The sequence below is a fragment of the Anopheles moucheti genome, chromosome 3, assembly GCF_943734755.1.
Source record: "Anopheles moucheti chromosome 3, idAnoMoucSN_F20_07, whole genome shotgun sequence".
Classification (NCBI taxonomy): domain Eukaryota; kingdom Metazoa; phylum Arthropoda; class Insecta; order Diptera; family Culicidae; genus Anopheles; species Anopheles moucheti.
The window spans coordinates 52,510,239-52,532,544 of record NC_069141.1 but is presented as its reverse complement, the minus strand read 5'-3'; the positions used below and the strand labels follow the sequence as shown (position 1 = coordinate 52,532,544).

Below are 22,306 nucleotides of genomic sequence, written 5' to 3'. Positions count from 1 at the left end.
CACAAATTCAATGATCAAAACTAGGTATAATTTGATACCTTCGTAGGCATTGCTTTGTGGCGATAGGTAATACACGGGAGTATTTAATAATAGCAGGAAAAGTTTAAGTGATAGATACACACATTGTTCTACAAAGTGGTTAAGAATGGGAAATTCAGTTTTTCTATAAATATCAGGGGTGTTTTATTTTATAATTTTCAAAGATTTTTAATAATAACTAGAAAAGTAGCAGAGTTTGATAATGTTTGATGATGATGTTCTACAAAAATGTAAAGAATAAAACATCCATCTTTTTTTGTTTTAAAAACGTTCTAAAACGTTCTAAAACTTTTTTTTCACTATTTTTCAATGCAAAACATATTTCAAAATGCTTAAGATTTTACGTTTTATTTAAATACAATCAATCGCCAAGCCATTTGAATGTTTTTCAATATTTTCAATGACAAAAATCCTTCCCAACCAAGAACCAAGCTACTAGCGCGACCCTGAAGTATGTACCTATTGCTGCTGCTCGATCGATTTAATCGAATGTTCTCTTTCATTACAGCACCATCGCCACACAAATAGTATGGGGAAAAAGAGTATCATTCTCTGATAACGGCTCTCACGAAAGAGCCAGAGAGTGGTTCTTGCTCCCTTACCTCCCTTTTTTGCATAGAATCATATTTTTGCTACGACCCGGCGTAGATCCACACGCTGCAAAAGCCGCCGGGCGACTGAAACGAGCGTGGTTACGCGGGTCTTTCTATATCATCGCGGTAAGAGTGTGTTCGTGAAATTTGTCTTTCGAATCCGAACTCAAATCCGAGTTGACTCAAAACTCGACTATGAGAACAAAAGAAACTCAACCAAGAAACTCCGCCCTTGTATGACTGGGAACAATACACATCTTGAGCAGCAATACAATATTAGTGACTAGGTTTGAATTTGTTGATCAAGTTTGGGATTGAACGATCGTTCCTATTCTTTCGACGAAATTCTGTGCACAATTTGCTTCGCTTTAAAGATGCAGTCATGAAAGCAGACGTACGCAGACGTGTGGTTCGTCTGCTTCGAGACCAGCGTTCGAAGTTGACATTTAACATTAATTAACTCAACAATTTACGTTCTAGCCTAATTACAACATCCCCTTTGACATACCTTTATACAATTTTAGTCCAAAAATATTATCACACACCCAATCTAGGCAGTCGTGTCTTTAAACATAAAACGTTTCGTTAGGCCCGTAAAGTGACCTCTTCCTCTCGGGTTCTATATAGCATCTACCGTAGTAGAATCATGTCCTTACCAACCAATCTTTAGGAACTTTAGGAATAATCATTCTGTACAATATGATACTTATAAGGATATAGCAAATTTAAAATGATACAATGTAAGTAAAAAATGATTAAACACTTCTTATTTACTAAATAATCTAGACAGAAATGATTACGACAGATCAATCCCCTTGGACGATCTTTTGATCATCAATTATTGTTTTCTTCGATAATAATGTAATCCATGGACATGTTTTCTGTCACTAGACTTTATACATTCACATAAATTGTCATCCATAGCGACTTGATGATGGATGGTCCGGGTGATAAATGCCATCATAATCCTTCACGTGGAAGATGTTCAATTCATTACAGGCTTAAACACATGTTACAGTGAGCGTACAAACCGTGGAGCTCTGACAATTTGAAACTAATTTAAAAGGCACGCATTCACCATTCTTGTTGCGTGCGTAACCCGGGATGCAAAAACATCCAGTTTTACATACTGCTGGACAAATCGGGTTTATAGTAGTATCACACATCGACTCGTTACAGATATTGCCACATGGAGCACCTCCCAGCACACGAAGTCTCTCATTATCACCGCAGGGTCGTACAATACCGCTGTCGCGTATGGCTACAATATGTTCACAAATAAGTGATTATTCCTTTACCAGTTATATGATTATGAAGCAAACGGTAAGGCCGTTCTTATGGAATAACAAAAAAAAGTGTATGTATTTTTAATCAACACTTACGATTCTGCAACAGTATCTTCCAAAATGAACGTTGTGCTATATTGTGGTCAAACATGCATTGTTAATACAATATAAGAGGTGCATGTGCCATTAAAACTTACCGCTGGGTAGCTGTGGCTGTATCGAAAGCACTAATGCTAAAATAATGAGTCTGTATAACATGTTCGTTACCAGATGAAGTTATAAATACAGAGAACACTGTGGTGAAACACGTTTTAAGGCAACTTATGTACTGCATGGATCAAAACAAAATTTCCACCACGTGCTGTTCTTGAAAATGCACTAAACGGATTTTTTTTGCATACACCTGAACAAAGATTGGAGACGATCCAGATTTAGATCGATAACGAAAACAGTAAAAAAGGTTTAAAAAAAATCATAACGAGCTTCAGAGCGTTACGTCTATTAAGAATTGTCTGTTGTGTTGGTCACTTTGTTAAGAACCCTCACAGTTGTAAATGTCTATTTTGTGTTATTGTTAGGCCTGTTTTTGAAATCACCTGCATAATTTGGACACCAACGACAAAGACCATTGTCGGGTTTGAACCAATCAAACCAAACCAGCTGATAAAATAGGAAGTAGCGCAAACGAAACAACAAACAATAAAACGGGCTATATAGGTTGCTATATAAATATATAGTAGTATAGGTTACTAAGCAAGTAAACTCCGCCGACGAAACGATCATTTAGCTCATAAGTAGCATAATTTGAATAAAGAAATCATTCTAGAAAGTAACTCGTCCCTCTAGTCGGAGGCACTTTTCCGATCTTAGCATAAAAACGTCACCCCCAAGTGATCGAGACTGAGCTAGTTCGGAAGGCATTACGCCGACGCCATTGGTGGCAACAAGTCTCCTAGCACGATTTTGAGAATACGACCATGGATTTACCACAGAATTCTGTTCAACGGAATTTGGGTCTAACGATGTCTCCTCTCCTCTAGTATAGCAAAAATAGTCAACTATTATTGCTCTCTAAACAACTCTAGCAATGTAAATATTCTTACGCTAATCTTGTGCGCCTCGTTGTGAGGTGTAGGCACCTTTGCTGTTCTGTTCTTTCCGCTTCTGTTAACTAGTCTTATGTACTTGTTTTTTGTTGATGTACTTTGTTTAAGAGTGAGTGCGTTTTATTTATGGTGCATCAAGCACATTTTGCAACATACTTACAATTAGTACGGTTTTTAGGATTCTGACATGTCTTGAACCTTTTATATGGCACGCAGATACCCTGCTGGTTACGTGCATAATCAGTAATACAGTAACATCCGGATTGACATATTTTTGGACAGATCTGGGTTAATGGTTGTTCGCATTTCAGCTCCATACACTTATTGCCGCAAGCACCAAACTGCTCGTTTGGCCCGCACTGTCGCTTCTTGATTATGGCTGCCGGAGCCTCATTAGGAGGGATCAGGCGTGCTGAGTAAGGTTTACAAAATAGTATTCATTAGCGCTACCAGAAGTGTGTTGATTTCGTCCACACTTACCATTAAGAAATAGTAGCTGTATCGAAAGTACAGCAGCTAGAATGATTAGCCTGTGAACCATGTCTGCTTTCAGGTCTTGCGTTACAGTGTAAACTGTTGCAACAGCTTCAAACCGATGCTTTTAAAGACACTTTTGAGCTTTTTGCTTACTGCATGATCGAAACAGACATTGCTACTTTTGCATTTCTCGGAAGTTAGCAGTTCACCAAACGGGAATATTTGAAGACACCTGTATAAAGACGAAAGACATTCAAACCATATGCGAGGAGTAACGTATGTTTTAAAAAAATTGACAATTTTAAGCGATTTTTCATACGAGTTCCTTCATACAGGAAAACCCAACACGTGTATCGTGTTTTGTAGCCTAGCCTTTATATGCACAGTACAGGTTTTGTTTGTTCAAACGCCATGCGTCACACCAAATCGAGGTTTGACGTGTTTAAACTTACTCTATTCACTCGATATCAGGCTAATGCTAATGTTGAGCGCCTAATAGCGTCCAACCAAAATTAATGGATTTGTTTCATGAAAACGTTATTTTAATCAATTAAAATAAACAAAACAGTTGTTGGAATCAGAACCGCCACACGTTTTTGCCACTTATACCGGACGGGTTAAATTAACTTGTCATTGTTAATTTGACAGAATGAAGTATCTCAATTACTTACTTACTTATCCGACGCTTCGCGCCCTTAGCCTGCTGCAGTAGTCATCGAAACCACTCGCAGTCGAGCACCGTCCTCTGAAAATCCATTATCCCGGCCTTTCTGGTGGACACATCAACACCATCACTCTATCATAATTTTAACCTACCACGCCTCCTCTGGAGGACCTAAAAGGACTTTACGGGCTGGGTAGTCCGGTGTCATTCTCATGACGTGACCAGCCCACCGGAGCCTGCCGAGTCCAATCCGCTGTACGGCAGTAAGTTCGCCGTACAACTCATAGCGCTCTTCATTGAAGCGGCTCCTCCATTGTCTTTCCTGATATGGAGCCAAAAATCTTTCTGAGCATCTTAGTCTCGAACGCGACTAAGAGGGTTTTGTCAGTTCAAACAAAATCCATCCCGCAGAGGCGTATGTGAGTACTGGAACTATATAAGTTCTATATAGTCCCAACTTCGTTCGTCGCGACAGGTGTTTTGAGTGAAGAAGTTTCCTTAGACTGCACAATGGCCAGTTGGCAGCCAGCACCCTAGTGCCTGCTCAATGCTTTGGTAAGCATCCGCTACGTAGCACACCAATCTCTAGCAATCAGATTTCTTGTAGAGTTACGAAGCCCATGCTCAGTGGGGTTTGCAACGTGATCTAGTTGCTTCTAGATGAACAACGTCAGCAACGTCAGCTCTATACAGAGTGCGTACGTTTCAAGGGCCTGTTGCTTTCTGCAGTTCGATAGATTCCTTCGGCAGGATGCCCTGAGCTCAAGCCCCCAAGTACCTCTGGAGGCCCTCGTGACAGTTTAGTTCAGCGTCTGGTACAGATGGCACAGAAGCTACCCATCCCCTGCCTAAGGGGTTGGGACTAGCCCGTGTATCCAAGCGTGGATAAGCAGTGACACATGTTACGACCAACACGTGACGTAATAGGAATAGGATAGGTGATGAGTTGAGGAAAGATGGAATCTGTTTGAATTTGTCTGTGTTAGTAAAGCTTGAAAGGTTTGTATGTGTATTGTTCGCGCTGCTGCCGAAGGAGCTCAGCGTAAAATATTGGTTTAGCGAAAAACTGAACAACAGCGAAGAAAAGTGAGGAAACTCGTACAGGGCTTGGGGGGCTCGTGCTTCTTCAATAGCATAGCAGAAGCGATCGAGCACAGACGTCGTTATATACTGTTCAGTAAAGAAAAAAACACACTACGTAGACGGTCGGAGTTCATTTATCCAAACAGAACCTTAAAGAGGTTTCGGATCCTACCCCATTACAGAGCAAGTGAGTGAGGGACACTGTTAACGGCATTCAAAATTGGGAGCATTGATGTCCGTTTAGAATTTGAGTAGAGGTTGGTGGTAGTCTATTGGTAGTTGCGGTTGACCAGTTTGCGTAGAACAGATTATGAACACGCCCCAAGGTATTCATATTGCTGTTAAGCTGATATAAAGCGTTAAGATGCAGTACATTCACGAATTGTACGCTACCTAATGAGCATGCGTGAGGCACGAAAACCTGAAAAGAGTTTCGTGTCTCACTTGTGCTGGCGATCAAGAGAATGCGAGTTGACTAAACCACAAGCATGAACTAGGGTGCCACGGATATCACTGACAGATTCATGCAGCGGCTTATGATTAAAATATTATTTACAGAAATGTGAAAAATATTTAAATTAGGATGTTAAAAAAAGACAAATCAGCAAGTTAATCTTGATGTTGGTAAATTAATAAGCATTAGAAGATTAATTAAAGGACACACTCGAAATTTAAACTAAAGTGTCTATAATATATTTAGTACAGTCTAGTTATTTAACCACCAAAATTTAAAAATTGGCACAAATTCTGTGGTACACATACTGAGATAATATTACGTGCGAAACCATCTGCGCAGTAACATCCAGCACTGCACACAAGCTTGCAACTTGGTTTTTTGGCACTGCATCTTGCCTCCATGCACCCACTACCACATTTTCTATACACTTCACCTCTTTTGCAGGTCGGTGGTTTAGTTGATGTTGGTTCCGATGTGGTTTGGGCTGCAAGTAAACCATTCATTAACGGCTGCACAAACGAGACTGAGATTTGTCAACATCACTTACCGTATGCGCACATCAGTGTCGATAGCACAAACACAAGAACGATGAAGTTGCGAAGCATCTTTGTTGGAAGTTGGTGCTGCAATGTCTTTACACTGAGAAGCACGATATGAAAGTGTTTTTTCGTAGATTGGAATAGTATTTATATCCTATTTGTAATAGCAGTAGCGAGTAATCGATTGTTCTCGCATTCGAACGGTTCAGAAGCATGGTGGAGACACATTGAAGATGTGGTTCTTTTTTGCACATTTACACAACATATGAGTCTTGTTTAAAACACTTGAACAAATATGCAGCAAGCTGATAATTCCCATTCCAGCATGAATATACGAGACTTTGAAAGTTAAAATCTAAGTGAAGTTCAAGAAACGGTCGTCTACCCTGTTACGTCGAACTTCAGGCGACTTATTGACGTTTTACGTATGGGACAACAAAACTAAAACTGGTTTGATAGGTGTACATTCCAATTATATGTTACGTTCAATAACAATCAATAGCAGTAGAATAGTTCAAAAATTATAACAACAGTTTATATGCACTAAAAATATACCTCTTCATGACTTTTGATGCATCTTCACGGTTCTGTGGCTCGCTGACATTAGCTAACTTGGTGTTAGGACCACCCTGTACCACTCACGCGCTCGGATGCGCTCGCGATGGGATGCGCTCTCTTGCTTCCTAGCCGTCTAACCGGACAGCAGCGGTGAACGTGATATATATATGTAAAATTGTTAATTATAGTTACTAATAATTCCGTGTTATTTTACAAAATAAACTAAACCTGTTTTAACCTATGAACGGATACAAAACTTGGTTACAAGGTTTCGAATCACGCAAACTGTGTATATAAATTGTGTATATAAGGGAACATTTCAACAATTTGAGAGAATTGTACAATTCTTTGGGGGGTGATGTTTGCAGTCGATGAAGAGAAATTTGCAATCATAAATGAGAATGTTTGCAGCTCTCTCTCTCTTTCTCTCTCTCTCTCTCTCTCTCTCTCTCTCTCTCTCTTTGCGTAACGACTCTATATTAGGGCATAATGCCTGCCATTTCTGACTTACTAGACTTATTTTAACTACTGGAACTGTAACTGGAAAGTCAGTCCTTGCGACGGCGGATTGGGATTTTGGTCCGGTCCGTTCGTGTGAAGACCGGCGCTACCACCGTTATGTCACCGGCCCGCCCCAAAATGTGCGAACATACAGCGGAATTTTGCTAAAAACGCTCTGGAGAGCAATCTGGGAATAGTCATCGTTTGTTTTTGGTTACATTATATTCGTTCCTTCGTCAAACAATATTTGACCAATTCTGGGCCACCAAATTTGTGCGAAACTGACATTGGAATGTTAATCCTACATCGTTAATCGAACAGTATCACTAGTTGATTTTCCAAATAAGCCAGAAAAATCTTAGAGCCAGAATTCTTTAGTTGGCCTGTGAATTTAGAAGAAGGGGAACAACGAAAACCAAATGCTGTCAACTCGAGGACCGGTCTCAACGAGGCTTATGGTGCATCAATGTGGGCTATTGTACCAAACTGTTACTGCAAAACGAATTAAACACAACATTGTTGGTACATACCTTCTCCGCTAGTCACGTGTAGGTTTTATTAACATTTGCTTGCGCTTCACGTTTGCGTAAACCCAAAAACGATTTGCGCTTGGCTTTGCGCTCCGTGTAGCCTGGCTTTTACAGGCATCTTATAATGGGTGCGCAGCCACCGAGGCTCTGACATTTTTTAAAAACATAATATGGAACGCAAATACCATTCTTGTTGCGTGCGTAACCAGTTTGGCAAAAACATCCAACTTGACAACTTTCTAGACAAACTGAGCTTATAGTAGCGTCACACCTCGGCTCCTTGCACTTGCTGCCACACGTCCAAAACGTCTCATTTGCTTTGCAATATCGACCAACGATGATAGTTCCAGGTTTCTGTTGTGCTACACAGTACGTTCAAAAAACAAATATGAAACCAACTGTAGTGAGAGTCTATACTTCTCATCAACACTTACCGCTAGAAGTGTGCTGCAATAACAGCACTGAAAGCACAACAGCTAGTACCATTAGTCTGTATAGCATATCTGTTAGAGGGTTTCACGTTTTCAAAGAACAATGTTTCACCTAGCTCGTATGCAAAATGATTAATTCAGCACACGTTTCAAGGCGTCTTATATACTACATGGATCAAAACAAAAACTCGTTTGTTATTGTCTATGCACGAAACAGGAAAGTTTTTTTTACACCTGTGCAAATATGGAAGAAATTCAAAATAAAAGATTGGAAAACGTATTGTCGAAATCATGGCTATAATAACATCATCAACACAGATTTGTGATGTTTACAGGTAGTAGTCTGAAGTCTGCAGAATAAGAAAAGAAATTTGATTTTGTTGATAGTTGATCCATAATTCTAATTCATAATCTCAAAACGATCACAATGATCAATGATCTAAACGATCACATTGAGGCTATACTATTTCCCAGATGAAATCACTATTAAAAACCATGTAAGTTTATCTATGCTATTCTTAACTAACGATAAAGACTGGACTATTTCAACCGAACTGTTACGGTGCGAAGTAACAAAACCGGAGTTTTCGCTCCGCCGTTCAAATCTTCCACGCGAAGGAGCGCCGAGTTGTAGAGTGCTTTTCGCGTTCGCCTTTGAGTGTGGGTTTGTGCGTCATTCAGACGGATAGGCTATTCACCTACTACGATAGGTAGTGATAGGCTACACTACCTGATAGTGTGCTTGGTATTGGGTGCAATATTTCTTTATAATTCTTCCATCCAAGTGGAGCAATACAAGCGGTGCCAGAAGCCGGCATCCGAAGGGAAGTCGGGGAAAGGATATCCAACTCTCAAAATTAGTTTCACACGTCAGTTCGTTTCCGAAGTTATTATCGAAAAAGTCGACTGGTACTTCATCTATTGGGAATATTCTGCACTAGTGGTCATGTCTTGGACAAATGTTACGGAATCCATAGTCAACACTAACGTAAGCCCCGAGATATACGGAACCTGTTATATGCGAATTCGAAGATTAGCAAAACTTCAAGTTAGCAAAAAATTTAAATTTTTTGTCAATATTAAGCTGAATGTTTCAACTGGATACGACATACGTGTTATTTTGAGAGGGTTCTAAACAATATGCTAAACAGTCATTTTTATAAATATAACAGTGTATAAATACAGTCATTTCGCCATTTACGCAACAATTACATTACGTAAATTCGAAATGACCAAATCTCAAAATTTTGACAGTTAACGTAATTTTGTAATAATTGAAGAAATATTAATCATAATGTGTAAAGAAGTATTCGATTCCTAAATACTAAATATAAACAATATTATGAAGAGAATTCGACTTACACGAAAATTCGAGATAAGCGAAGCTCTCTGCGAATTATTAGCGTAACACGGGAAAAGATTGTACATCAAATAGCCTTAATGACGTCAATAACTAACGAAACGACGGCGAAAGATAATATTTTCTTATATAATATAATATAATATAAGACTTAGGGGCGGCCCGGTGGCATGATGGTAGCGGAGCCGGTCTTCACACGAACGGATCGGACCAAAATCCCATCCGGACCAATCCCCCGTAGCAACGACTGACTATCCGGCTACGTGGTAAAATAAGTCGATACGGCCAGGCCGTTCTAACGAAATAAAAAATATAAGATTTACCAATACGGCATGGCCGTATTTGAATACATAAAAAATAATATACAACTTCTCGCGTGACCCTCTGCGCAGTAACATCCAGGAGCGTACATTGGCACAGATTACAGATTGGTTTTTTGGCACCGCATCTTGTCACCCCGCAAACACTATCACTTTTTCTATACACTTCGAATCTCATGCAGGCCGGTGGTTTAGTTGATGTTGGTTCCGATGTGGTTTGGGCTGCAAGTAAACCATTCATTAACGGCTGCACAAACGAGACTGAGATTTGTCGTCATTACTTACCGTGATCAGTGTGGAAAGCACAAATACAAGAACGATAAAGTTGTGAAGCATCTTTCTTGGAAGTTGATGCAATGTCTTTACACTGAGAAGCACGACATGAAGGTGTGTTTTCGTAGATTGAAATAGTGTTTTTATCCTATTTGTAATAGCAGGCCGTGTAATCGACTATACTCGCATTCGAACGTTTCAGAAGCACAGTAGAGACACATTGAAGATATGGTTCTTTTTTGCACGCTTACACAACAAACGCTTCAGTTTAAAACACTTGAACAAACATGCAGTTTGAGATTGACATGATGAGCAGATAATTCCCATTTCGTCATGAATATCTGCACCCAGCTATTTCAGTAGAGCTTGTAATATTATCTATGTAATATGTAATATATCTTAAATGTGCAAATTATTTACAATAGAATATTTATCAGCCTACGTGGTAATATCAAGTCAGACATGTGCAATATTGATGCAAAATAACGTGTGTATGAAATGTTGCAAGTTCACTTACGCTAGTACGTCGGTCGGATCTAGTATGGTCTCGTGTTTATAGAGAGAGGTTAAGATGTTTGCTAGCGCCGTCGTACTGTTGGCAACCGTTGCCAAGGAAGGTCTCTGCCGGGATGTACAAAATAGTTAAACATATGTCGTTGTGGTCGTATGTATAAGCCAGATAATTCGTGTATTTAAAATTTAGAGTGTTTGAAAAATCCTTAAAAGGGATGATCCGTTTACTAAGTAACGCCAAATTTGAAAGATTACCCTCGATTGCACACCCAATCGCAAGTTTCTTGCCTTATGCCTTGCCTTGATTCACTTTTGCTGCGAGACCTTGTACGAGCGACACGTGTATTGTATTAAGTATCAGAAGATAACCGTAATCCGTTTCGAGGTATATTAAATGCTACACAGCTATGTCAGGCGGAAACAAACTATCGCATCCCAAAATATCATATACCTTTTTCCGTGTGGAGATTTCAGTACGCAGCAAAGTTTCAATTACAAATTTACCACAGGAAATTATCTAAGATGCACTACTAAGGGAGCGCTAGTCTGCAAAATAGCTATAGATTAGCAGTTTCTTCAGTGTATATGTTAAAAAAATGTGAATTTTCATTGTAACAAATTCCCAGCAACTCACTCCACTCCTTTAAAACAATCCCGTCCATTCCTCCACCACCCTATCATTACGATTTATTACATCCCGCTACTAACATTCCAGCGTTACCGTGCAAATAGACATGCAGCGATTTTTCTCAGTGCGAAATTTCGCAATGCTATTCGATGAAATGCGATGATAAGTTCATATATAAAAAACGGCGATGTAATTATTTGACTGCCTCAGTAGGCGCTGAATTGTCTCCAATGAGATTTGGGTTTTTTGCAAGATTTAGCTACTTTGCGAAATTTCGTAATGAGAAAAATCGCTGTATGTCTAATTGCACGGTTACGTAATAGTTGGACGATCCCTTGACAAAGAATTTCTTTCTGATAACATCGAAAATATGCACTTTGCAATACATGCCGCGAACCATTCTTATGGTTTTGGAAAATGTAAATATCACCAGAATAAATGTAAAGAGGATAATAGAATAAACTAAAAATAATAAAATAAATATGTTTTTACCTGTCCATTATTGTTTCTTCCAAATGATTCACTAGAATCTTCATTGCCATCCGGTGTACCAACGCGTGTTCCCCAGAGTACGACACAATTATCGTCCGTGGTTGCAACGGTGTATGTTTGGCTACATTTTACGTTCTACAAAAATACGGTAATGTACATTAACTGACCAATTTCAGCAACGGCAGCATCACTCACCAAAACGTATCGTGATTGCAGCTCACGAACGATCGACGGTTGCAGCAGTTCACATTTATGTCCAGCACCACGTTGGCCGCTTGTATTATCGCCAAGCGTAATTAAAAACCCACCTTCAAGGAGAAATGCCGAGTGCGTATCCGCCACACTGACGGCGATTATTTTCGATCGTTTGGCATCGAGCTGGATCGGGCTTAATGTGGCGGTGCCAGAAACTTTTCGACCAAGTCCAAGCCGATTGCCAGCATTACTTCCACAGCAGTAGCAGTCTCCCTGGCGTGTGATGAGAACAGTACAGTCCGGTCCAGCATATACCTCCCGGACGTTCTGTACCAACTGCGGCAATATGATACGTTCCGGTTCTAAGGCCACGTGAATGCGCTTGCCAAGTGCCAATGCACCGTTGCTGCTGCTGCCCCAACTGTACACGATGCCCCCTTCGGTGAGGGCCAGAACGTGCATGGTACCGCTGGCCACCTGGACGATGGGAATGTGCTCCAGTTTGACTATTTGTTTCGGTACCAGCAGTGAAGCCTTATTGCCTTGTCCTAGACAACCGTTGCTATTATCGCCACATGCCAGCAGTGTGCCGGAAGCAGTACAAAGAATGGTAAACCCGTCACCGACAGCAGCACTAAAAGCAGCAGAACTTATGTTACTACTATTCTGCAGTAAGAATATTCACAGTTTTGCTTACCTAACTACTTTACGCTGCTTGATTGCGTGGATTCGCATGGGAATGTGATGCCATGTTTCGAGTGCGTCATGGCCCAGCTGTCCCTTATCTCCTTCTCCCCAACTGTACACCGATCCATCTGAAGCGCACAAGGATTGCATGAGTGGTGGACAATTTGTTTAGCTTGTTCAGTGTAATTACCTTCCATGACGGCCACAAAATGTTGACCACGTGATGCTATCTGTTTAATTTTTATCGTAGGCGGTAGATGCAAAGGGGCCAACGAAGAGGACGTACCGAATGAATGTAATTGATAGAGAACGGTACGCACGGCCGGCGGGGATTGGTTTACATCCGTTCCCACCAGGGCTGTTGATCGCTCTCCGCAAACCGCTGAGCTAGTATTGTCTTCCACCAGCGGATATCTATTCTGTAGTTTAGTAGCCAACGATTCGGTATTATTTGTGTTCGAAGAATGGCTTTCGTACTGAAAACTGTGACACGAATGTTATGATACTTTTATGTATCGAAAATCTTGCTTTCTTGCCTTACCCTTCCATAGATCCCAGGTTCCTATAGATGTACGGAACCCAATACTGTAACAGTTCCGAAGCAGAGGGCCGTGCGATCGGATCGATTTTAAACATTAATCCCAAAACATGGCCCAAGGATTCCGAATAGTTGCTAGGAAGCGGAACATAGTCGGCCATCATGATCTTGCCGACAAGCTCGGAAAGGTTTGTAGCCGTGAATGCTTTCTTCAGGCAGCACATTTCCCCGAGAATGCAGCCCAGGGCCCAAACGTCACTCTTCTCATTGTACTCCTTTCCTTCACACTGAAATACGAGAAGATCGATTAGTGTGGAACGATCGCACCAAGATGTCTCATCGTTTTACCATTTCCGGACTAAAATAGTATGGAGTACCCAGCACTGTTTGCGCATGCACGTTGGTGTTCATGATCTTGGAGATACCAAAGTCACCAACCTTTACTGTGCCCTTGCCATGCAAAAATACGTTGGCTGTTTTCAGATCGCGATGCAGAATGTTCTGCGAATGCATGTAGCTTATGGCACTGGTCAGCTGTTCAAACATGTTCAGCACTAATCGTTCTGGCAGTGGTTCGCTTTGATTGCGTTCGGCTAGCATCTGCGCGAGTGTTCCACCGTCCGCGTACTCCATCTCGATCAACAGCAGATCACCGCGCACGGACGATCCAAGGTAGGCAATGATGTTGGGATGGTGAAGCTTCGAGAACACCTCCACCTCGTTCATGGCCATCTCGCGTTCTGGTTTGGCGAGATTGCTAAGGGCTATCTGCTTCATGACAACCTGTTGCCCATCGGACTGTCGTTCGTAAAGCATGGCGACACCGAACGAACCTTGACCGACTGATCGAAGTTTTCGGTAACCGGTCAGGTCAAGCACATGCTCCTGCTGATGCTGTTGCTCCTCAGCCTTTTTCGGAACATCGGATGTAAACGTTTCCTGCTGGGTCGGGTTTTCGACGAACAGAGTTAGATTTTGAAATCGACTTAACACTGATAGGTCCTCGGTTGTTGCCGATTGTGTTGGTTCGCGCGAACGGGTACGGTGTATTTCTTTAAGTTCCATGGGAGCAGAATAACAAAACTTACTGCTTTTAATTTTTACACAACTAATAAACGATTGCTCGAAACTACTCGTGTAAACTGATTTGTTGTGGGCTTATCATTGCCATGGATATCTAAATTGAGCTTACCGTACAGCGCAAGAGCGCTCATTGTGTAAATGTCCGTATGTAAACAAATGTTTAAAATCACAACTGAAAAACATTTTTGGTGAAAATTTGTATGCGGAAAGTGTTTGAATCTTTTCAGTATTTAATAATATCATTTTTAGCCCAGTCGCTGCTATTTTAAAGTGGAATGTTCCCGGAAACGTTCAATTAACGTTACTTTCAAAACAAACTTTATCGAGTGACAGCTAATAGTCCAGTGAAAAAACTATAATAATCCTCGCTGACACGAAAAAGCTTGTGCTGTCAGTTTGCAAAAAAACGTCGCATTTTCCAAAAACCTGTACGAAGCTAAGAAGAACTGTTTTAGGAAACTCTTATAATAATTTTTAGAACAGTTATGCATCGAATGTGGAAAATTAAAAACATTATAAACAAACAACAAATCACTCGTAAATCGTCGGTAGATGGCGCTGCAATACTGTCAACCACTGAACGCACTTTGACAACTTCCGGCATTGTGTCGTTTGAGGTTTTCTTTTCGCCCTGAACTATCAAGATGGTAAGTAACGTGTGCGGGATTTTGGAGTGAATAAATCGGAATTTGGCCTGGTAAATACCCGTAGCGGCCTCTCAACTTACCATCGACAAATGCCCAACACTGCGTAGGTTACGTTGATCGTGTTTGAAGAGTACGAGCGGTGGTTTTGTGTGAAGAAATAACGATACCAAGGTGCCACATTGTTGATATTTGTAATGCCGGACGAACGAATGCCGCAGACGTTTCACATGTTCGTGAATGATGCTTTCCGAGCTGTGCGCGGAAGAACTTCCTGCGGAGAAGACGAACATATAGGCAAAAGCTGCAGATGCGTTATGTGTTGGACTAGTTGTGATGGGGAACTGTTTTGAAGAAACCGGTGTTCCTTGGATAGTCTTTACAAAGGGCTTTGGTAGGTTAAGAGACAGCGCCATCAGAAGACCAATTCGTTCACTCCAGCCCGGTCAGAAAATGTTTTAATTTTGTTTTCGCGCGATACTAATCAGACTAATTTTTCTTGTGTTTTTCAGGCGCGCGGTCCGAAGAAACATTTGAAGCGTTTAAATGCTCCACGAGGATGGATGTTGGACAAGACCGGCGGTACCTTCGCGCCGCGTCCGTCCACCGGCCCACACAAGCTGCGCGAATCGCTGCCGCTGGTGATTTTCCTGCGTAACCGTCTGAAGTACGCACTGACCAACAGCGAGGTCACGAAGATCGTGATGCAGCGTCATGTCAAGATTGACGGCAAAGTACGCACCGACCCGAACTATCCTGCCGGTTTCATGGGTACGTATCGTTGTTCCTTTGCTAAGAAAGGTGGTTATGGGACTGTTCAGCATGAGTGGCAGTACGGTTGTTTGCGGTATGGCCTTATCGAAGCGGGTTAGCGAAATTAATGAGCGACGCCTGTCAAAAAAGCTGGCCGAGAACGAATCTTCTATCTTGACGGTCACTGGAGGCTTTCGAATTAAAGGATATAGCCTATCCAGTAACATAATTAAGATAGGAACAGCGCATGATACGTGAACAAAGTGTCAAGAAATATTTGCGCAAAACAAACTCTGCAGTGTTTCATTTGCGTGTCAACCATTGGGTGTGATCGTGGTTTGGTTCGGTGTCGCGCAAAACACAGACAACAAACTGAAGAAAACGATGCATTTTGTAAAGGAAAATGTTCATGTTGATGTTGATACATCGAATGGCCTATTCGAAGCTGCTGCGAAACAAAAGGGATCGCCTGTCAAAAATTTGGCCAGAGCAAACATACTCCACCGACGGTCTCATTATAGCATAGCTGTATCAATAACATTAATGATGGAGAATATTGTTGTAATATCTATAGCCATCAAACTAAGTTTGATAACAATGCTTTTCTGTTCTCATTTTAGATGTGATCAACATCCATAAGACTGGTGAATACTTCCGGTTGATCTACGACGTGAAGGGTCGCTTCACTGTACATCGCATTACCAGCGAGGAAGCCAAGTACAAGCTGCTGAAGGTGAAGCGCGTCCAGATTGGACCGAAACGTGTGCCGTACTTGTTGACGCACGACGGTCGCACCATCCGCTACCCGGACCCGGTCATTCACCAGCACGACTCGATCCAGTACGACATTGCCACCGGCAAGGTGCTGGACGTGCTGAAGTTCGAACCGGGCAACCTGTGCATGATCACGGGCGGAAGAAATTTGGGTCGTTGCGGTACGGTGATCCTGCGCGAGAAGCACCCGGGATCGTTCGAGATTGTGCACGTGAAGGATACGACCGGACATGTGTTCGCGACGCGTCTCTCAAACGTGTTCATCATCGGCAAGGGCACGAAGGCGTACATCTCGCTGCCGAAGGGCAAGGGTGTGAAGCTGACCATTGCAGAGGAGCGAGACCGACGACTGGCCAACAAGGCTGCCCAGTAAGAAGCCGCAGCTCATCCGTAATCTGTATGTGTAATGTGGTGCTGGCTGGAAGGGAATGGCCAGGGCGAACAATTCCGTGTGTGGGTTCGATCGAAGAAGGAAGAATGTGTTCCGTATTGAATGTCTACATCTCGTTTTAAATGCTGGAACATAATAAATCCTAGAATATACAACAAAACATGTTGGCTATTGTTTCGAAGATAAGAGTAATTCCAATAGGAATCGGAAAAAAGTGTGAAATATATTTTGGCGTCCTCTTTAGATGTTAGCTGCAATCAAAGTTGTAGAATGTAGATTATAGGTCAGCAGTGCTCAACGCCGAGAATTTGTCCTGCAATCATCTCTTATGAACCGTATCTTTCACCGGTCGAATGTATGGGAAACGTTAATGAAACCCGTTAATGAAAGTGTTTGGTAGAGTCAGAATCTACAACGATTATGTTCCAACAGCTCGGCAATATTCCCATCGGTACAAGGCATAGGACTGCGGAATATGCTCGTGCAATGGATTAAGTGGTGTAGTATCTGCCAAGGATCGAACGCAACCATACGGCCACGACAGTATCACATTCTCAACTGTGTTCAAAACCCAGAATGGAAAGACCAGGAACAAAACAAAACAGACCATTTTGATTGATTAATTTATATTATTTGCTTTATTTCCGTTCGTTCCGTTTACATTGTTCGTTTATCCGTATTTGTTAGCCAATTCGGTCCGATCCTTTTCCGTGATTTACGACTCGTTGGAGGTCGAGGCAGCGGATTCTGCAGATTCGACGGAATTTACCGGAGCTTGTGCCATAGCCGCGGCCAACAGGGCGAAGAACGTCGCGAATAGGAATTTAAGATCCATTTTTTTTAGGTTGCAGTTATGCGTTTGTGTACAACAGAACTAATGATGATCGGTTGCAGAAATTACCCTATTTATACCAAAAACAGAACAGACATAAACAGAACGATCTCATTCGAGACCGTTTAGCGTTGAGGTTTCTTACGGTGGATAATCATCATAAAGAAAATTTTTATTGCGTAGAGGACTCCTGGTAGACGTAAATATTTGTTCCGAGACATGCAACGAATTTGAATGGATTTATTGTGTTGCGTATGACGCGAGAATGGCGCGTGGTGTTCGATTCATGTTACGTTACTTTACACGTGCTCAGACTAGCACCTGCGAATGTGAATCATAACATAGGATGGGTTGTTTTTTGAACAACCTAAGATTGTTTTTGTAAAAGGGTGGCTTGTATAGTTGGTGTTGGTGTTTATCACAACCGTCCGGTAATTGATATGTATTGTCGAGGTTTTACCCGAAGGCTTACATGCTTGGTACTTGCTGGGAATGAACAACAAATTTCTTGAGGAAAAACATAATTATTTGGTCTCAAGATGTTACGTTTTGTCCAAAGTTCCCGATGAACAAGAACTGGTTTCCGAAAATCTTTACAAAAAAAATCATTGTAAAATCATTACAGATAGGCACACAGATTGACAATATAAACGCTTAAGATCGAAGAGATCTTCGTAAAATCGTCCATGTAAATGCATGCAAATGTATTGAATTGGTGTTTTAAAAAGGAAATATGTCAGTGTTGTTACACTTTTCAAAAGAAATGATCGCATCACTCGAACACATTAATATTAGAGCGTTATAACAATCTTTATACTTTTTACCAATCGAACGGTGCACGTGTTCGATGGTATTCCGTTGGCCAGTGTTTCTCAACCATGCTAATTCAATGCGACATTCGTGTTTTTGTGATTAATGTTGATACGTAAGGGGAGATCGTACTAAACTTTGGAATATTATTTCAATCAGATAGGAACAAATGAAAATCAAATTTATATGAAGTGAAGTATATCCACAATTGTCATACGTTTAAAATTCTCCTTTTTTTTGGCCCTGCGACTTTGGGGTGGTTGCCACATTTCTCGAGTTTATTCTTTTTTCCAATCGCCTTTGCTGGATCGTCAGTTGTGTCAGTGCTGTAAAAAGGAGGATAGGTGATCTGTATAAGTAATATAATATATTTTCTTAAAACTTAGTAATGATCCAAATATTCATATCGCAAACTACTACATTAGTGACATACTGTGCAAAAACGTTAATATGACCGTATCGGACATCAACTAATCAGGATTAAGAATGTTTGAGGTACGGTTCGTTCCCAAAAGCGCGATAAGATATGCCCGACAATAATCGATTCCGATTACAATACACCTGACGTAGAAGGATTTCCCATCCTGCAGCTACCGGTGGGTATTGTGCGTTAGAAACAGGTCCAACCTTATTACATATCTTATCAGCTTTCTCGCTTCGGCACGGGAATATTTAAGTAGAATACGTCCAAACCCAGCTCACACCTATTCAGTCGTGGACAATTTGCGATCGTGTATTCGTAGGGTAAAAGGATGGCGCTGAAAACGTTGCTCGTTGTGGCGCTGTTGGTTGGCAGCAGTTTGGCCAGCTGGGAGGAAGATCTGTATCTGACGAAGCGTCGTCTTCCGCGCGGACTGGTGCTACCGATTGCACCTCCCACTAATGAGCGAATTGTCGGTGGATTCGAGGCAAACATTGCCGACTTTCCGTATCAGCTGTCGCTACGTCAGAATGGTGCCCACATTTGCGGTGCGTCGGTAATTTCGAGCAACTTTGCCCTGTCGGCCGCCCATTGTACGTTCCCGGCTCCTCCAGTAACGGCGGTAGGTAGTGTGGTTTGCACCTAGTTGGACATTCGCCATTGATCGAGTGGTTTAAAACAATTGAACAGATCACTCTTCGCGGTGGAAGTACTGACCGCACGGCCGGAGGTATCGTATTCCAAGCGGCAGAGATCATCAACCATCCGTCGTACACGGACGGCAGCCTCGACTTTGATGTGTGTGTCATCCGCATCACGACGTCGTTCGTTGGTGCGAACATTGCCCCGATTCCACTAGCACCCGAGGGCACTGACTACCCGGAGGGTACACGTACCTTCGTTTCGGGATGGGGATTGACCAGCGCCATCGGTGCGCTGCCGATAAACTTGATGGCGGCCGAGGTACCGCTTATCTCGCAGGAAAGTTGTCGCGGCGTGTGGGGCGCAGCCAGTGTTACCGATAAGTAAGTACCGGACCACGGGAGATAAGTGCGAAATTCTAACATTTTGGTTGTAATTTATTCTGCAAACTTTAGCATGATTTGTGCCAGCGAACCGGGACGCGATGCTTGTAACGGGGACAGTGGTGGCCCGCTGACCAACAACGGACGTCAGATCGGTATCGTCTCCTGGGGATCGCCCCTCTGCTTGGGCAACCTTCCGGGAGTGTACGCTCGTGTGGCCGCCCCAAGTGTTCGTGCTTTTATTCGTGACAGTGCAAATGTGTAAAATTATTTATATAGATGTAAACTAATTAAAACATATTCAATTAAAAAAACCTAATTTTTCATACTTTATTTGATGATCGTGTAACTACTGCAATGGAAAATTTAGTGTCGATTACAATTAAAAGTTAGCGTTAGAGTTAATCTATAACAGGAATAGAATATTTACTTACTTATCCGGCGTTACAACCGCTTCACGGACTTGGCATGCTGCCGTTGTCAGCCAAGCCATAATCACAGCATTTCTGACGGACGCAATCGCTCCATCTCAAATTGAGCTCACGACGCCTCCTCTGTCCACGTGGACGACCTAAAACGACTAAACGCTCTGTGTCGTTCGGCATTATTCTCATAACATAACCGAGGGATTTTAGAGATGAGTGCCACAAGGAGAATGAGTTGATTGAAAATTGCCCAGCAGGCAGTATAGATTGGACTGGGAATAAACAAGGCAGTGCATGTTATTGCAAAAAAGTGTATTATCCTTTTTCGGTAGAAATACAGAATCACAATGGCCACTCCACCGGAGCCTGGCGAGTCTAATTCACTGTACGACAGTGAGTTCAACGTGCAGCTTGCAGAGCTCTTCATCTTAAAAATTATCTTCCTCACGAACGCGGTTAAAAGGGTTTCATCAGTTTTGGGCAAAGTCCATGCATCATAGGTGTATGTGAGTACTGGAACTGTATAAGTTCTATATAGTCCCTTCAATCGTCGCGGTGTTTTGAGTGGAGAAGTTTCCTCAGACAGTAGAATGACCGGATAGCAGCTAGCACCCTAACGCGTATCTCAACATCGATGTTATTGTCGGTGCTGACTTTTAACTCAAGATAGGTGAAGTTTAGGACGACTTCGAAAGTGCGCTCATCTATTTGTACGTTACCCCTGAGTACTTTAGGATTCAACTTCAACTTGGGTTTTGCCTCGTTAATCTTCAACCCGACGTTTCTTGCCGCCAGCTCAATCCTTTGGTAAGCATGTGCTACGTAGGAGAGTCGTAAACCAATGATGTCTGTGTCATCAGCGTATGCAAGGATGCCCCCGAGTCGAGGATGGCTCTCTCTAACGCTGGGTTGAAGAATAGACAACGCTAGCCCATCTCCTTGTCGCAGATCCTTGGTAAATAAGACCTTTGGTACACTTGTTCTCCTCAGCCGCATTGAATTTGATTTTTATGTTTGAGAGCTCTGTAATGTAGTCTAGTCAGACTGATTCTAGCGTTTTCAAATATTGTGTGGTCACCTTCCTTTACCACTTCCATCTTTAGATTTGAAAGAGTTCGGAGCTTCCTCCCTATCCTGTGCGCCTACAACTCTTTGGTCTCGACTTGCTGGAACCTCGTCGAATCAAGGTTCAAGCAGCATTCATTACTTCTGGCCTGTCGAATGAAGTTGATGTCCCTCATCTTCTTTCCTCTATTAACCTGTATGTCTCGTCCCATTATCTACGTCCTCCTATATCTGTTGCTAGACATCCTACGCAGTTGGGCAACAATGATCCCCTCCACGAATGCCTTCTCCACGAATGCAATGGCTAATTTGTTTGATTTTTATTAATCTCTTGCTGCATTCCGGCCTCAATATTCGATCATATGCTTTCCCTAATCTTGTATTCCTGCGTGTCCTCTCTGATCCATTGTACGTTTCTACTCGTTAGGTTTACTTGAGTTTTAGTCCTAAGCATTTTTTCTGTTAAACCCGCCGTGGCAGATAGAATAAACAAATGAAAATGAAATGAAAATGAAAATACCCTACACTAGTAGTACTGGGTTCCTATGAATGATGGGTTCCGAAAGCATAAAAAACAACAACTACTTAATTCTTTTTTTTTGTGATGATCTGGAAACACAAGCGATGTGATATAAATTGCTGCCTCTGCGTGTAGTAAAGTTCAACCCCTTTCGTAAGTTATGAATTGAAGTGTATGTTTTAAAAAAAGAGTAATAAAATACATATATTTGTATGACACTTCTATCACAAAGATAACATGGGGGCGCGCGCACTTTCCAACGGCTGTCCGGCAAGTGTCCTGATGGATGTCCT

At 41.9% G+C, this 22,306-nt stretch overlaps 3 protein-coding genes across 3 annotated transcripts in view; 2 read left to right on the top strand and 1 right to left on the bottom strand.

Annotated features, from left to right (window-relative positions):
- The window catches only part of LOC128302816 (serine/threonine-protein kinase Nek8), a 33,342-nt gene extending 18,882 nt beyond the window's left edge, over positions 1 to 14,460 (bottom strand). Inside the window, exons 1-7 of the mRNA XM_053039666.1 lie at positions 13,619 to 14,460; positions 13,274 to 13,557; positions 12,923 to 13,215; positions 12,743 to 12,860; positions 12,046 to 12,679; positions 11,851 to 11,985; positions 10,735 to 10,838 (exon numbers count right to left, since the gene is read on the bottom strand). Of these exons, the coding sequence (XP_052895626.1) occupies positions 10,735 to 10,838; positions 11,851 to 11,985; positions 12,046 to 12,679; positions 12,743 to 12,860; positions 12,923 to 13,215; positions 13,274 to 13,557; positions 13,619 to 14,335 (2,285 nt within the window). The 5' untranslated portion in view covers positions 14,336 to 14,460. The remainder of the gene's footprint in view (positions 1 to 10,734; positions 10,839 to 11,850; positions 11,986 to 12,045; positions 12,680 to 12,742; positions 12,861 to 12,922; positions 13,216 to 13,273; positions 13,558 to 13,618) is intronic.
- Positions 14,461 to 14,934: 474 nt separating this feature from the next.
- Positions 14,935 to 17,093, top strand: LOC128300775 (40S ribosomal protein S4). The gene is made up of 3 exons (XM_053036965.1): positions 14,935 to 15,000; positions 15,510 to 15,768; positions 16,371 to 17,093. The coding sequence occupies exons 1-3, from the start codon at positions 14,998 to 15,000 to the stop codon at positions 16,895 to 16,897; spliced, it is 789 nt and encodes a 262-aa protein (XP_052892925.1). The 5' UTR covers positions 14,935 to 14,997; the 3' UTR covers positions 16,898 to 17,093.
- Positions 17,094 to 19,309: 2,216 nt separating this feature from the next.
- Positions 19,310 to 20,268, top strand: LOC128302599 (trypsin-7-like). Its single transcript, XM_053039454.1, has 3 exons — positions 19,310 to 19,600; positions 19,669 to 20,003; positions 20,076 to 20,268. The coding sequence occupies exons 1-3, from the start codon at positions 19,310 to 19,312 to the stop codon at positions 20,266 to 20,268; spliced, it is 819 nt and encodes a 272-aa protein (XP_052895414.1).
- Positions 20,269 to 22,306: the final 2,038 nt, after the last annotated feature.